Source organism: Microtus pennsylvanicus, chromosome 1 (assembly GCF_037038515.1).
Source record: "Microtus pennsylvanicus isolate mMicPen1 chromosome 1, mMicPen1.hap1, whole genome shotgun sequence".
Classification (NCBI taxonomy): Eukaryota; Metazoa; Chordata; class Mammalia; order Rodentia; family Cricetidae; genus Microtus; species Microtus pennsylvanicus.
The window spans coordinates 186,583,059-186,596,671 of record NC_134579.1 but is presented as its reverse complement, the minus strand read 5'-3'; the positions used below and the strand labels follow the sequence as shown (position 1 = coordinate 186,596,671).

General features: G+C 41.8%; 1 protein-coding gene across 1 annotated transcript in view; it reads left to right on the top strand.

Moving 5' to 3' along the window:
• Positions 1-3,502: 3,502 nt before the first annotated feature.
• Arhgap18 (Rho GTPase activating protein 18) overlaps positions 3,503-13,613 on the top strand; it is a 210,875-nt gene continuing 200,764 nt past the window's right edge. The window contains exon 1 of the mRNA XM_075946884.1: positions 3,503-4,044. Coding sequence (XP_075802999.1) covers positions 3,926-4,044 — 119 coding nt within the window. The 5' untranslated portion in view covers positions 3,503-3,925. The remainder of the gene's footprint in view (positions 4,045-13,613) is intronic.

Sequence of the window (13,613 nt, the reverse complement as noted above, 5' to 3'; positions counted from 1 at the left end):
AGCAAGTAAAAAGGAAATCTGGGTTATATTAAGAACCACACAAGGAAGGAAGGAAGGAAGGAAAGAAAGAAAGAAAGAAAGAAAGAAAGAAAGAAAGAAAGAAAGAAAGAAAGAAAGGAGGGAAAGGGAAAAGGAAAAACTAAAATAGAGAGAAAATAATAGCAGACTTAAAGATTTCAAAGAGGAAAGGGTTTTATAGAGGAGTGAGACTATGTAACTGAGCACTAAAGCCCAGGATTGGCATCAAGTCAACTTGGAATTGTCCTTATTTTTAGCTTTAAGTTCTACTTCCTTAAGGGAAGGTATTCGAAGAAAGGGAATGTAATTTAGACTAAGCCTAGAATTCATACCCACCTTGCTCTACTTGCTAGTTGTATCATCTTGTGCCCTTCAATCCTCAGGTTGCAGCAACAGCAGCAGGTAATAATATTCTTTTACCCTTCATTGCTGACTATTGTTTATGTATGGTTGTTCCCAATATTGCCAAGCATGCTACTTCATATTGACAATTTTAAATGTGAAATTTAAAGAGATGATCTTGTGGTAACTAAATGTGATGTTTATAAAGAATTAAACTGTGGCCTGGGAGATAATGAGGTACAAGTTAGTAATAGCTATGACTTTGGCATTAAAACTGAGAGTCTTGGCTTTGGTAATTAGGATGCCATACATTGTTGCAGGAGGCTGTTTATTCATTCCTGGCTGCTCAGCCCCCAAATAATCACACAGAAACCATATTATTTAAATCGTTGCTTGGCCAATCACTTAAATGTATGCTAGCTAGCTCTTATATCTTTGGTTAACCCATTTTTATTAATCTGTGTACCGCCATGTGGCTGTGGCTTACCAGCAAGTTTCCAGTGTGTCTTTCTCTGGCAGTGGCTACATGGCTTCTCGCAACTCTGCCTTCTTTCTCCCAGTATTCAGCTTAGTTTTCCCCACCTAGCTCTACTCTGCTCTATCACAGGCCAAGGCAGCTTTTTTATTTATTAACCAATAAAAGCAACACATAGACAGAAGGACTTCCCACCCCAATACATAATGTTTAAGAAGCAAGTTCCTGCTATATAAAGAACATAAAAAAAGCTGGGCAATGGCAACACATGCCTTTAATCCTAGCGCGTGGGAAGCAGAGATAGGCGTAACTCTGTGAGTTCAAGGCCAGCCTGGTCTACAAAGAGAGTTCCAGGACAGTCAGAACTGTTTCACAGAGAAACTCTGTCTCAAACAACAACAATAACAACAACAAAAGAGAAACTGTCTTAAAGGAGAAGCTTATCATTTTTCTTTTTCTTTCTTTCTTTTTTTAGACATGGTTTCTCTGTAGCTTTGGAGCCTGCCCTGGAACTACCTCTTGTAGACCAGGCTGGCCTTGAACTCACAGAGATCTACCTGCCTCTGCCACGTGCTGGGATTAAAGGTGAGCGCCACCACCAACCGGTCAAGAAGCTTGCCATTTTTTAATGCTGGCCTCTGGTTTCCAAATGCCAAAGTGCACACGTGTGTGTACAAACACATGAGGGTGGGAAAGATGGATTAAAAGACTACAAGTGCCTGACTAAGACCAATAACATTGTCCTCTGTCACATGCTCACACATGATAGAAAAAATACACACAAAAACCACAGAATGTCTCTACCCTAGTCATCTATTCTTGTTGAGGATGCACGAACTGGCCCATGCCTTCCCTTCCAGCTATGAGATCTTTGCACTGGTTGATTCTGAGAAAGTTCTTTCTTCTTCTAACATCACTTCCTCTAGGAAATGTGTCTAGATGAATGAGCTCCATCAGCTTTCCAAGTGGCCATCCCACAGGAGGCTTTCTTCCTGGGCCCCCATCTCTTCTGAAAGTCCATGATAACAAGAGGGCAGACGTTTCCAATCGTAGACAGAAATACCCAGCCTGCTCTGCACCAGTTAGGAATACTTGAGGGCTGGTGTTCAGACAGAATTCAACTAGAGACAATTCGAAAGTTGTGGTAATCAAGTGAATGCTGGGTAGTCAGGGTGCAGAGCCAGATGGGGCTCTGATCTTAGGAGACACTCAGATTCCTAGGGGGAGGTAGATGGGTGCTGAGAAAGGAGCAGTAGGATGGAGAGGGGGTTGAGGAGGAGGATGAACAGGGAGAGAGAGGATGGGGAGCGGGGAGGAGGGGAAAGGAAGAGGCGGGAGAAAAAGGGGCTTTCCTGCCCCTTGGGACTGGGTTAGTGAGACCAGGAGAAACCTGTAAGGATCCTGGAACTTTCTGACTCCCAGCTAACTTCTGGGTTTCCCAATGAACTTTAAAAAAAAATAATAATTATTGTGTGTGAGGTGGGGGCATAGTTGTTGGGCACACATGCCATGGTAGGTATATGGAGGTTAGAAAATAGCTTTGCCCAATGGATTCTCTCCATCTGGGGATCAAACCAGGTCTTCAGGAGCGCCTGGCAAGTGCATCTGCCTGCCAAGCCATTTCAGAAGCTCTTTCCTGTGGACTTTTTAACAGACTGGGCTGTCAGGCTATTTCAGGCTCTTTGAGCCATGAAAGCCTTTTAGATTCGCCCTCTGTGGACTTGACGGTGTAACAGTGCAGCAGCTTTACCAAGTGAAATAATTTCTTTATCCACAATCCACGGAGAGTCCCTGTTGCTTTCAATAGTGGCAGAGCACAGGCTCTGAACTTGGTTTAGCTCCAGCAAGGCAAAGAAATAAACAATTAAAACATCGGAATACAATCAGTGTCAACAAGCCAGTTTGCTTATGATGGAAATGTACAGTATATTCTACATTTAAATACTGAACTAGCCCCACTGGGAAGACAGAGGTCGAGTCGGGATCTCTGTTCATATGAAATTCAAGAGCACTGGCTCTCCAGTTAAGAGCGAGGAGCAGATTACCTACCAATCCCAGGGTTCATCTTCTCACAAACATTAATAGAGTTCTTGCTGTTTACCAAGCATAGAGCAAAGATTTTTTTGTTGTTGTTGTTTACAATCTGGAATTAGCAGACGTTCTCTGCTGACCCTGAGGTTGAGACTGAAGTTTCAACATGTATGTTATTAGAATAGATAGAATAATTTATATATCAGTGTAATATATAGATTAACATTTCCATCTCATTTGTTGCAAATCGCTTCACACCGCTTTAAGAAATGAGTCTAGGCAGCAGATTATACACAGACATCAATAATTTTGCGGCTTGTTGCTTAAACTTTGAAACACAGGCAATTCTCTACCTAAGCCATCAATGATAGTAATGGATTTCACTGCTTATGCCAGTGGCGCTTGACCCCAGTGGCGGTTTAATTGCACAGGGACAGTTAAGATTAAAAGCTATTGATAGCTTCCAAACCGGTCCTGTCAACCTGTCAAAAGAATTGCTAAATCCACAGCGGTGCATCTTTGTTTTGCTTTTACAGCGGAAGGGTGAGGGAGGAGGTCATGCTCAACTTTAAAACGACCTCCGCAGCATCTCATCTAGCAACACTCCCTCACTATCCCCTTTTCATATTTAGAGATGTCAACAGTTGACAGGCCCAGGAGAGACAGCTGGAGCCTGAGCATGCTCAGTAGTCACCCGCTTTCTGTGCTTGCAGAGAGCTTCCCTTGGCACAGCAGCTAGCACTAGACCTGAAGGCAGCCGGCTTGTGCGCAGCTGCTGCTGCTTGCTGGAAAGCTGATCGCCGCCCAGCGCCCGGCTTTGGATCCTCAGCAGCAGCTGAGCAGCGAGGGGGTCCCGAGTATGCACCAGCTGAAGCTTGTGCAGGCTCCGTGCTTGCGGGTCCTCCTCCTTCGCCTCTGGTGCCCACGTGCCCGCAGTCCTTAAAACAGCTGCTGGGATGATGGAGCAGAAATGACAGGTTCCAGATCCCGACTAGCCAAACGGGTCAGGCAGGGAGCGGCACAGAGAAGGGGTGTCGCGCCCGGAGTAAAGCGACTCTCATGGTCATGTTTTCTCATGTCCACATTTCCTCACTTCTTGGGACTCTGGGGTCCCCTGCTCAGGACCTGCGGAAGACGGTTACAACATTGGCTAGGCTGGTGCACTGCTTCCACGGCCGGTAAGGAGAGCGAGCTTCTGCACGTTTTTGTTAACTTAGAGGGGTCGACAGATCTCAGAGGGATTGTTAAAGAGCTTTTAACTACTGCTGGTATTCCCACGGCAGCGTTAGTAGTTTGTTCCTAATGGAGACTGGGGGAGCGATCTTTCCAGGATTAAATATATACATATGTTTAATCTGATGGAGATCAATCCCAGCATTCTTGTTCTTTTTGACATTGATCTCTTTGGATTCCACGCTTGGTAGAATTTTACCTTGAACCTGCCATTTAACTTTCTATTTGTGAGATCAGGTTAAAGGTAATTTATAATTTTTTAAAAATTAAGATTCCTGCCCTTTTTTTAAGGAAAGGAATTTTATGCAATACAGGTAAACTGGTTAAAACAAAGCTAAACAAAAAGCTCCAAATAATTACCACTGCAGCCAAAAAGGGAACAGCTGATATTGAGATTCAACGTTCACTTGCTCAGCACTGAACTAAAGCTGACTGTGTGCACACTGTGCTCATCTGATGTTTTTTATTGTCAGAAAGTGTCCAGGATTTATTTCTAAGAAATAAGCACATAACTTTGTGTTAAATTATCACTCATTCTGTGAATAGTGTGCAAAACTTTCTGCAGAGACATCAGCTGAAAAGCAGAGGGACATTTTCCAAATGCAATTAGGTGTGTGTGTGTGTGTGTGTGTGTGTGTGTGTGTATGTGTGCTGGAAACTGTGGAATCAGATTTCCAGATGGCTCTTCATATAAAGAAAGCCAGAGAATGGTGGGCTTTTGAAACTTAAATCAAAAGCCTTTGAATAAAATTAAACACACATTTCCAAAGGAAAATGCATCCAAATGGCCATTTAATTGCAGCTACAACTTCCATTGCTATCCATTTGCCTGGATGTTTTAAAAGAAGGAAGCACACTGCAAGCAAATGAAGTGGGAGGAGCTTTGTGAGTGGTACCTGATCTTCAGCAACCTAATCGTGGGGCAGGAGATGCCTTCTTCCTGTTTGACATTAGATGACTCTCGTTCTTACTTAAATGATAAGCATCAATAACTTACACAAAATAGTAGTTTATTTCTCTTAGATATCAAAGGATTGGTTTTTTTTTTTTCCTGTCAAACCTAAAACAAAAAAGAAAAACTGTGGAAGATAAAGAGGAAGGAAGCATCTTGGCTGCATGTGATGCTCAGTGGGTAATAGTTGGAGAAAAGTTGCACTTTGTGGGCAACATTTTTAATGTCTATGAAAATGCCAGCTGGGACTTAGGATGCATTCCTTTGTGGGCACACTCAACTGTAAACAAGTGACACTGTCACTCCTGACACCATCCGCTGTTGCTTCAACACCTGCTTTATTATAGAATTAACGCTCCCCACCTACCCCCTAACACCCTCCCCCCCCACCATAAGCACTTGCTGTTCTCCCCAACAGATCTATACAAGTTGTGAACATGGACCTGACACATGAAATTAAGGCAGGGAGGCAAGGCCAGGGAGGTGTGTCTCAGCCTTGAAGAAGGCCAATTAAGGATAATGATTGCAGCCAGTCAACACCTTGTAACAAAGCCAGATAAAAAGGGACAAAAAGCACATATGAGCACATTGCCTCTAGGGAGGGGGCTGAAACTCCCTGTTTCTAATTTGTTCTGAAGTACAAGACCCTAACTATTTAACTGAATTAAATAGTTTTATTGCACAAAAGAAAGACAGCTCTTTTTAGCTTGCTTTCCTTAGAGGGGAGCTATACTGCCCCTCCTCCTCCTCCTCATTATTATTATTATTATTTATTATTATACACAGGTAATACCATTAACAACAGTCCCACTATGAGTTCTCTGCTTATCTGCAACCCTACAAAAGTCACTGGGAATCCCCCCTGACCCCTGGCCTCTGACCTGCTCACACTGTAGCTCTCCAAGGTCTACTACATTCACAAATCTCTCTGTGCATTTCACATAAAAAGCCATGCCCTTTTCAGAAGACCCCAATGACCTGATACCTGACTTGAGGAAATAACAACCACAAAATAAAAGGCCATCTCCCAGACCATTGCCTTGACGAGTTCTTGCCCTCTCTATGGGGCAATGGCTTTTGGAACGTGTGTCTCTAAGTTCTTACTTAGCAGTAACTGTCGTTGAGTGTTGTTTGACATGCAGTGTCCTGTTAAACTCTCTTGTAAGAAGTCCCCTAGAATATCTTCATCAAGAGGAAGAGGAAAACAATGGTTATTTGCATATTTGGATGTGTGGGATTGACAATGATTCTGGCTCACCCTCTCCTCTTTCACCATCTTCTAATTATGACGCTGGAGGCAGAGACAAACTATGCAATGCAAATCTTAGTGCTTCCCATTTTATTGATTTGATTTTATTGATTTTATTGATTGTGTCAGGGTCGGGACATCTCCTCCTTTACTGAATTCCAGCCTCACTAGGCACTGTAAGTGTATCTCCAAAGCCACGCAGGAGGGGGATGAGGTTTCCTACAGCGAGTTGAGCTGTGAAGCAGGGGCTGGAAATGGTGTGGATTTCATTTTCTCTTAGCAATTCACTAGGATGAGATGGATCTCCAGTCCTCACACACCTAAGAGCACGCTTTCCTGGCCCTTCATTGGAGTAGAGTCAAAATCAGGGAGCATAGTACCAGTAGGTTTTGTTTGCTTTGTCTTTGTTATAGAGGTGGTTTTGCTACATACAGTGGAGTTCATTGGAGGAGATTGTGGGGCTATAATGGAGTCCATGCGTGTGTCTGAAATAAGGAATGTTAGTAATGTGTGTAAGCTGGATGAAGAGGTAAGGCCCACAGTGTACCTGACACAAAGATGTAGGATACCAGGCCAAACAGGGGCTACAAAAACTGAACTCTATTTCATTTTAAATTTAAAAAGAAATTGAAAATTTCATACCTGATTCCTGTATTTATATTTTCCATTCTCCTCCTCCCCACTGCAGCTCCTTATTGGACCCTCCACTCCCTTTCAAATTGGTTATCTTCTTTCATTATAGTATTACATGTGTGCTTACACACACACACACACACACACACACTACAGCATCCATTTAGTGTTATTTGTATGCAAGTGTATGTACTTGGGATTGGATAAGCTATGAGGAAGCTTGTCCCTGGGAGAAAAAATTTACAGTCCCTCACTCAGCAGCTATTGATTGCCTATAGCTTGTCATCTATAAGAAGGACCTTGTGAATCTTCCCCCATTTATTCTAGCATGTCAGTCGGTGAAACCATAATGGAGGTCTTATTTAGGCAACCACATAGTTGAGATTTTATGGATGAGGCTTCCTCTTCATGGTGAGAAGAATAAATAAAATTGGCAGGGAAATGTATAGGACTGGGAGGTGTTATACTGAGTGATACAACCCAGACATATGGGTTTTAGTTCCATGTCTTTAGGTATGTAACCTGAAATAACCGAAGAAGCCAGGGAAGCAGGAAGGGATCATGGGGAATGGGGAGGAGACTGGATTTTGGAAGCAGAGTGGAATTCACTAGAGTATTTCACATTTGATAGTGTGGCTGCTGCATGAATGAATCATCCATAGTCGGGGTGGGAGGGATGCTATGCCATCAAATCAATGCACGGTGGATATGCCATGTCTGGATTGTTGTGTTTTCAAGCTAGAGTTACTTTTCATGTCACTCATTTTATGAAATAAGGCTGCATTTGGTTTGTCTCCAGACAATTCAATGTCCATGACAGAGCAAAGTTTGTATTGGTAACCCACACTATTCCTCATATTGTATTCCCTGCCTCAATTAGGAGGTTTAACCATTGTTGTTTTTGTTTTTGAGAATGGCTTTGAATTTGTGACCCTTGACTTCCAAGGGTTGAAATGCTGCGAGTACACCCGTCTACGTAGCCAGGATTCTTACTTGCCTTTTCTTTTTTTCATTTTCTTTTTCTTTTCCTTTCTTCTTCTTCTTTTTATTTATTTATTTTTTTAATTCTGGAGACAGTGTTTCTCTGTGTAGCCCTAATAGTCCTGAAAAAAGCTCTGTAGCCCGGGCTGGTCTTGAACTCACAAGAGATCCACCTGCCATATGACCTGCAAAGGAGAAAACGCTGAGTTGTAGTTGAAGTTTTGGACCTATAGCAGGGCAGAACTTAGTTAGGTGTGGAAAGCTAGGCAAAATGCTGGGAGAAAGAAGGGTGGAGGCAGATGGAACTTTAGTGGGTAAGCCACAGCCACGTGGTGATACACAGATGAATAGAAATGGGTTAAATTAAGATGTAAGAGTTAGCCAATAGGAAGCTAGAGCTAATGGGCCAAACAGTTATTTAATTAATACAGTTTCTGTGTGATTATTTTGGGGCTAAACAGCTGGGAACCAACAAGCAGCCCCTCTTTACAACATGTGCTCACTTGTACAATAGTGTGATCAGTGTTAAAGCATTGTTTCTAAGTGCTTACTTAAAGGATTGTTTTCTCCTTAGCTCCAGTCTGTGTGGCTTCAGCTTTGATGTTTGGTTCTATGCATGTGGATGCACCTAACTGATGGTAATTCATGGAAAAGTGACATACGACATTAAGTATGTTTTTCTTTAGACTCTATCCTTAAGCAGCTCCCAGTTTGGAGAAATTTTTCCTTACAAGAGGGTGCTCATTTCTTAGTATCTCTTCCCAGGCTGTTCTGCATCCTTTTCTTACACTTAGGAGTTGGATACATTTTAGCCCTGGGGCCAAATCTGGCCTGATACCTGTTTTAGTAACTGAAAGGATTATCAGAACAAATGGCCTCCGCTCACTTCTAAATTGTACAGGATACATTTGAGTGTTTGTGACATATGACCTACACAGGAGAAATGCTGAGTTGTGGTTGAAGTTCATTGACCTTTGCTGAGACCTGAGGAAGGAGCTGCAAGCTAAGGTCAGGGTAGCGACTGTGAGGACACTGTCAAAGTGGCAGCTGTTAGGCCTTTCATGGAGTAACAAATGCTAATGTTAATGTTGATTGTGAATACAGAAAAAAGCAGTAACAAGGTCTGATAGATTAGTTATTATAATCTCCTAAGGGCTTGTAGCATCACCCCCTGTCCCCTAGAGCCCCAGGGTCCCTAAATTACCACACCTGGGTGATCTACTTTGCTTTAGGCCTCAGTTCTTAGCTGGCTCTATTCTTAGGTGCCATTCTCCAAAGCATTAGTTTAGAACAGTAATTTGGAGCCCTAAGCTGTATTCCAGAATCACCTAGGGAGTTTAAAACTTGTTTTCTAAAATGATCTTAGGCCTCACCTCAGACTTTACAAATCTGAAGCTCAATGGGTGTCCTACATTTTAAACAGAATGATCCAAAGGCAGTGGTCAGCAACCTTTCTAATTCTGTGGATGTTTTATACAGTTCCTCATGCTACAGTGACCCCCAACCATAAAATTAGTTTTGTTCCTACTTCTGTGATTTTCTGCTGTTATGAATTGCCATGCAAATATTTTTGGAAATAAAGGTTTGCCAAGCGGTCTCAACTAACAGGTTGAGAACTGCTATTTTGATGTGTGATGGGCTTGTTTTTTGAACTATCTTTTATGTAGGTTTTGACTCTGGTGTATTTGCGATGTTTGACTGCAAGTTTGAAGCAACAGTTTGGTAGGGATTTCATTACATGATTCATTTAAAAAAAACCTCTTCAAACTGGGGTTCTGTTTGTAGAGTGGCTGCTGGGTTTGTCAGCAGATTGCAATACAGTCATATTCTGAAAGCTATACCATGTTCAGCAACACAGAGTCTTTTCATTCCTCATAGTGAATTTGAAAACCTATGTCTCAACAAGTAAACCTGGCTGCAGTTCTGTGTGTAAAACTCCTTTTCCCCTTTTCTGGAAAGGGAATGAGACTTTCTCTTGAAGAGAGCATGAGTGTTTCGCATTTGCTACTCTTACACAGGGTTCACAATGCCAATTGGCTTCTAGAAGAGGAAACGGCATCAGGGAAGTCTCTCCTGGTTCTTCCTACACTGCTAATGGGAGAAACCACCTGCTCTTTACACTCTAGAGGCCCTGTGCTCTGAGTGTGCTCTTGTTCGGAGATTAGTTTTTGGCCTCCACAGGATCCACATACTCTATCACTCCCTGTTTGTTTCTTTTTTAAACTGATCTTTTAAAACCTGCCTTTGTCTTTATGCCCGTGTATGTGGGATTCACATGTGTATGGGTGCATAAGTATACATGTGCACGCCAGCGGTGGATGCCGTGTTTTCTCCTTTCTAGGAATTTATCTTATTTTTAAAACAGCATCTTTTGATGAACCTGGAGCTCACTGTTTTGGCTAGGTGGGCTGGTAGATAATCCCCTAGGATCTGTCTTTCCCCCACCTCACCCAGAAAGATGGCCAGTCTTTCACAGTCTGTACATAGTTGCTGTGAATCCAAATTCAGGTACTCGTAGCTTGTGAAGCACTTTACCACTTGAGTCACCCCTCAGGCCTCCATTGCAATGTTTTGTTGCTGCTATTTGTAATTCTTTGAAACTGAGTGTTACATCAGAATACAAATAAGAAAAACAACAGTGAAATAAGAAATATAGAAATACCAGTTCCTTGGTGCTTTAGCAGCCAGCATAGTATCCAACAAGTGTGAAACACACACAAAGCTCCCAAGTTCTGTGCATGAAGGGCCGGCACTTCTGACATATATTTTTTTTAATATTTGCTCTTAAAAGTCTAGGAATAATTACTGAAACTTTGCTTTATAGATCACTGAATCCATACAACTAAATAGCTACCAACTCCCTGAGGTATGCAATTCTATACTATGCATCATGAGAGTTGATGAACAAGAATAATTATCTATAGATTGAAAGGGCTCATGTATTAAGTGCATTTGGATTACTCAAATGTTGACCTGGATGGTTTAGTGAAAGTTTACATGTTCTCTTGGGCACTTTATTAAGATTAAAAAGAATGTTTGGAAGTTGTTGTTAAGGGAAGGCCTGTAATTCTTTTCTAGGGCATGGATGCCACTCATAGCTGCTTCCTTCTGCTCTACAAAGGGGGCTGTTGTGGTAAGGCCAGTTGTTCACTTCCCAGCCACTCAGACTTCCGAAATAATCACACAGGAACTATATTATTTGAAAGACTCGCCTATTAGCTCTGGCTTCTTATTGGCTAACACTTATATCGTAATTTAACCCATTTCTAATAATCTGTGTATGGCCATGTGGCTATGGCTTACTGGGTAAAGTTCTGTCCAGGGTCTGTCTCCAGCATTCAGTTTAGTTTTCCCCCATACCTATGTTCTGCCCTGCTCTGCTATAGGCTCAAAGCAGTTCTTTATTAATCAATGGTGTTTACAGCATACAGAGGGGACTCCCACATCAGGGTTTTTTTCCCCCTAAGGTCTTTCTTAGGGGAGGGGACTTAGAACATTTCTATGTGCTTTCAGTTAGTCTCATTCTCATAAATTATAGAAATCCACCTGCCTCAGCCCATCTAGCTGGGACTTAGAGACACACCAATGCACTTACTTCTTCAGCTCAAGGCTTCTAGGAAGCTGTAGTCCCCGGAGCAATCACAGAGCAAGAGAGAATGTTAGCTCACTATTGTTACTCTTAATGTGGCTGCAGGGTTTTGTTGTTGTTACTGTTCTTGTTTGTATGGGCTTTAGTTATGTTCTGTTTTTGTTTTGAGACATAGCACTATGTAGCCTTGGGTTGTTGGGAACTAGTTATGTAGATCAGGCTATACTTATAGAGGTCCACCTACCATTGCCTCTCAAGTGCCAAGATTAAAGGTGTGTACCCCCACGTGAAGCTATGTTGGTACAATCTTAAGAACACTCATCTAGAAGTACAAGATACAGTGAATTATTCAACTGGAAGAACTGATTAAAATGTTTCCTAGGGTTAATATGAGATCATTAGTATATTATGATTAAATCATCGCTATTTGGGGCTGGAGAGATGGCTGAGTGGTTAAGAGCATTGCCCGCTCTTCCAAAGGTCCTGAGTTCAATTCCCAGCAACCACATGGTGGCTCACAACCATCTGTTATGAGGTCTGGTGCCCTTTTCTGGCCTGCAGGCATACACACAGACAGAACATTGTATACATAATAAATAAATATTTTAAAAAAATCATCACTATTTGCCTGTTATAATAGTCAAATTTCTGATTGAAGAAATTATAGATCCCTTTTATAGGCTAGGCCAATGCCACAGGTGTAGATCTGAGGATCCCCTTTGTTTAGAGAACAACACTGCAGCTTTTGTTTTTTGCTCTACTCATAGCAGGTATTTTAGGTCATTGAGCTTCTTTGTGAATGGACTTTTATTTAGGCATAGGTGCAGTCTGTCTTCCCATTAATGCTTTGCTCTTGCTTTCCTAAAATTCTTAATATGTTCTTAACCAGAAACTGCATTTTTATTTTAAATAGTGCCCATAAGTTCATGCAGTTCTTATTGCCCATATTTACTGTTTTTGTTTATGTTTAGTTACCTGTAGAGTTTCAGCTTGACGCCTATTGAACAAATAAATGAACCTTTCTCTTACTGAGAGCCAAATAAAGTTATCGACCATTGGTTTTGAATTGTTATAGGCCTACAGCTTAGACCACTGCATTCCCAAGATGAACTTAGATGAATCCTGACATGAGGGAAATGGTTGAATTGTGGTTTGGAAGAAGTGCAGGGACTGAATAAAATTTAAGAAATGTAAGTGTGTTGCCTAGATATTAAATAGGTATTGCCTAGATATAAATAAAATATCTGCCTATCATCTATCTGAATCAGGATTTCTTGAAACTGTATCCAGCAATCTATGCTGAAAACTCATTAGTTGTGGTTATGACTGTTTGAGTTTCCCTCTTCCACTGTAAAGATCTGCAAAGGCCTAAGGTGTGTGTCCAGCCAGTTTTGATTAAGCAAGAGATTTGTCTGTGTTGTTGGCCGGGGAAGCTTATTATGATACCAAGAGAAATGTAGGAAAAAGTAGAAAAAGTCCATGGTAAGAGTGAATACAATTCATTGAAGCATGATTAATAAAAAAACTCAGAGAAAGAAATTGGATTTCAACCTGAAGATCCAAAAAGCAAATCAGCCAGTCACTGGCTCTTACCTTGACCTCAGTCCAAAATGGCAATCCTGCCTCCAAGAATCTCAGAATGAGACTGTGTCTGAGAGCTGTTTCCCCTCATCATATAATCCTCGCTAGGACTGGAATTAAAGGCATGCACCACTGGGATGAAAGGCATTCACCACCCGGTTTCTAAGGCAAACTAGTGTGACTATTGGGATAAAAGATGTGTGTTATTGCAGCCTGGTCTGTAAGGCTGGCCAGTGTAGCTGTTTTACTATCTAAATTTCAGGCAAGCTTTACTTATTAAAATAAAAATGGAATGCCACTACAGTTCACTTATATATGGAACGGTTCTGTGTGAAGCTATCAGTAAGTCTGCCTTTTGTCTAACAACTGTTGCTGTTGTTCACGAGAGGGCTATGATGCTCTGCATAGTTTTTGCCTGTAGATAGACTCAGAAATGGTTGATTTTACAAACCAGGCATGGCTTATTGCCAACTACTGTTCCCTTCATGTTTCCCAGCTGAGATAGGTAGAGACTGTAAACTATGTGATG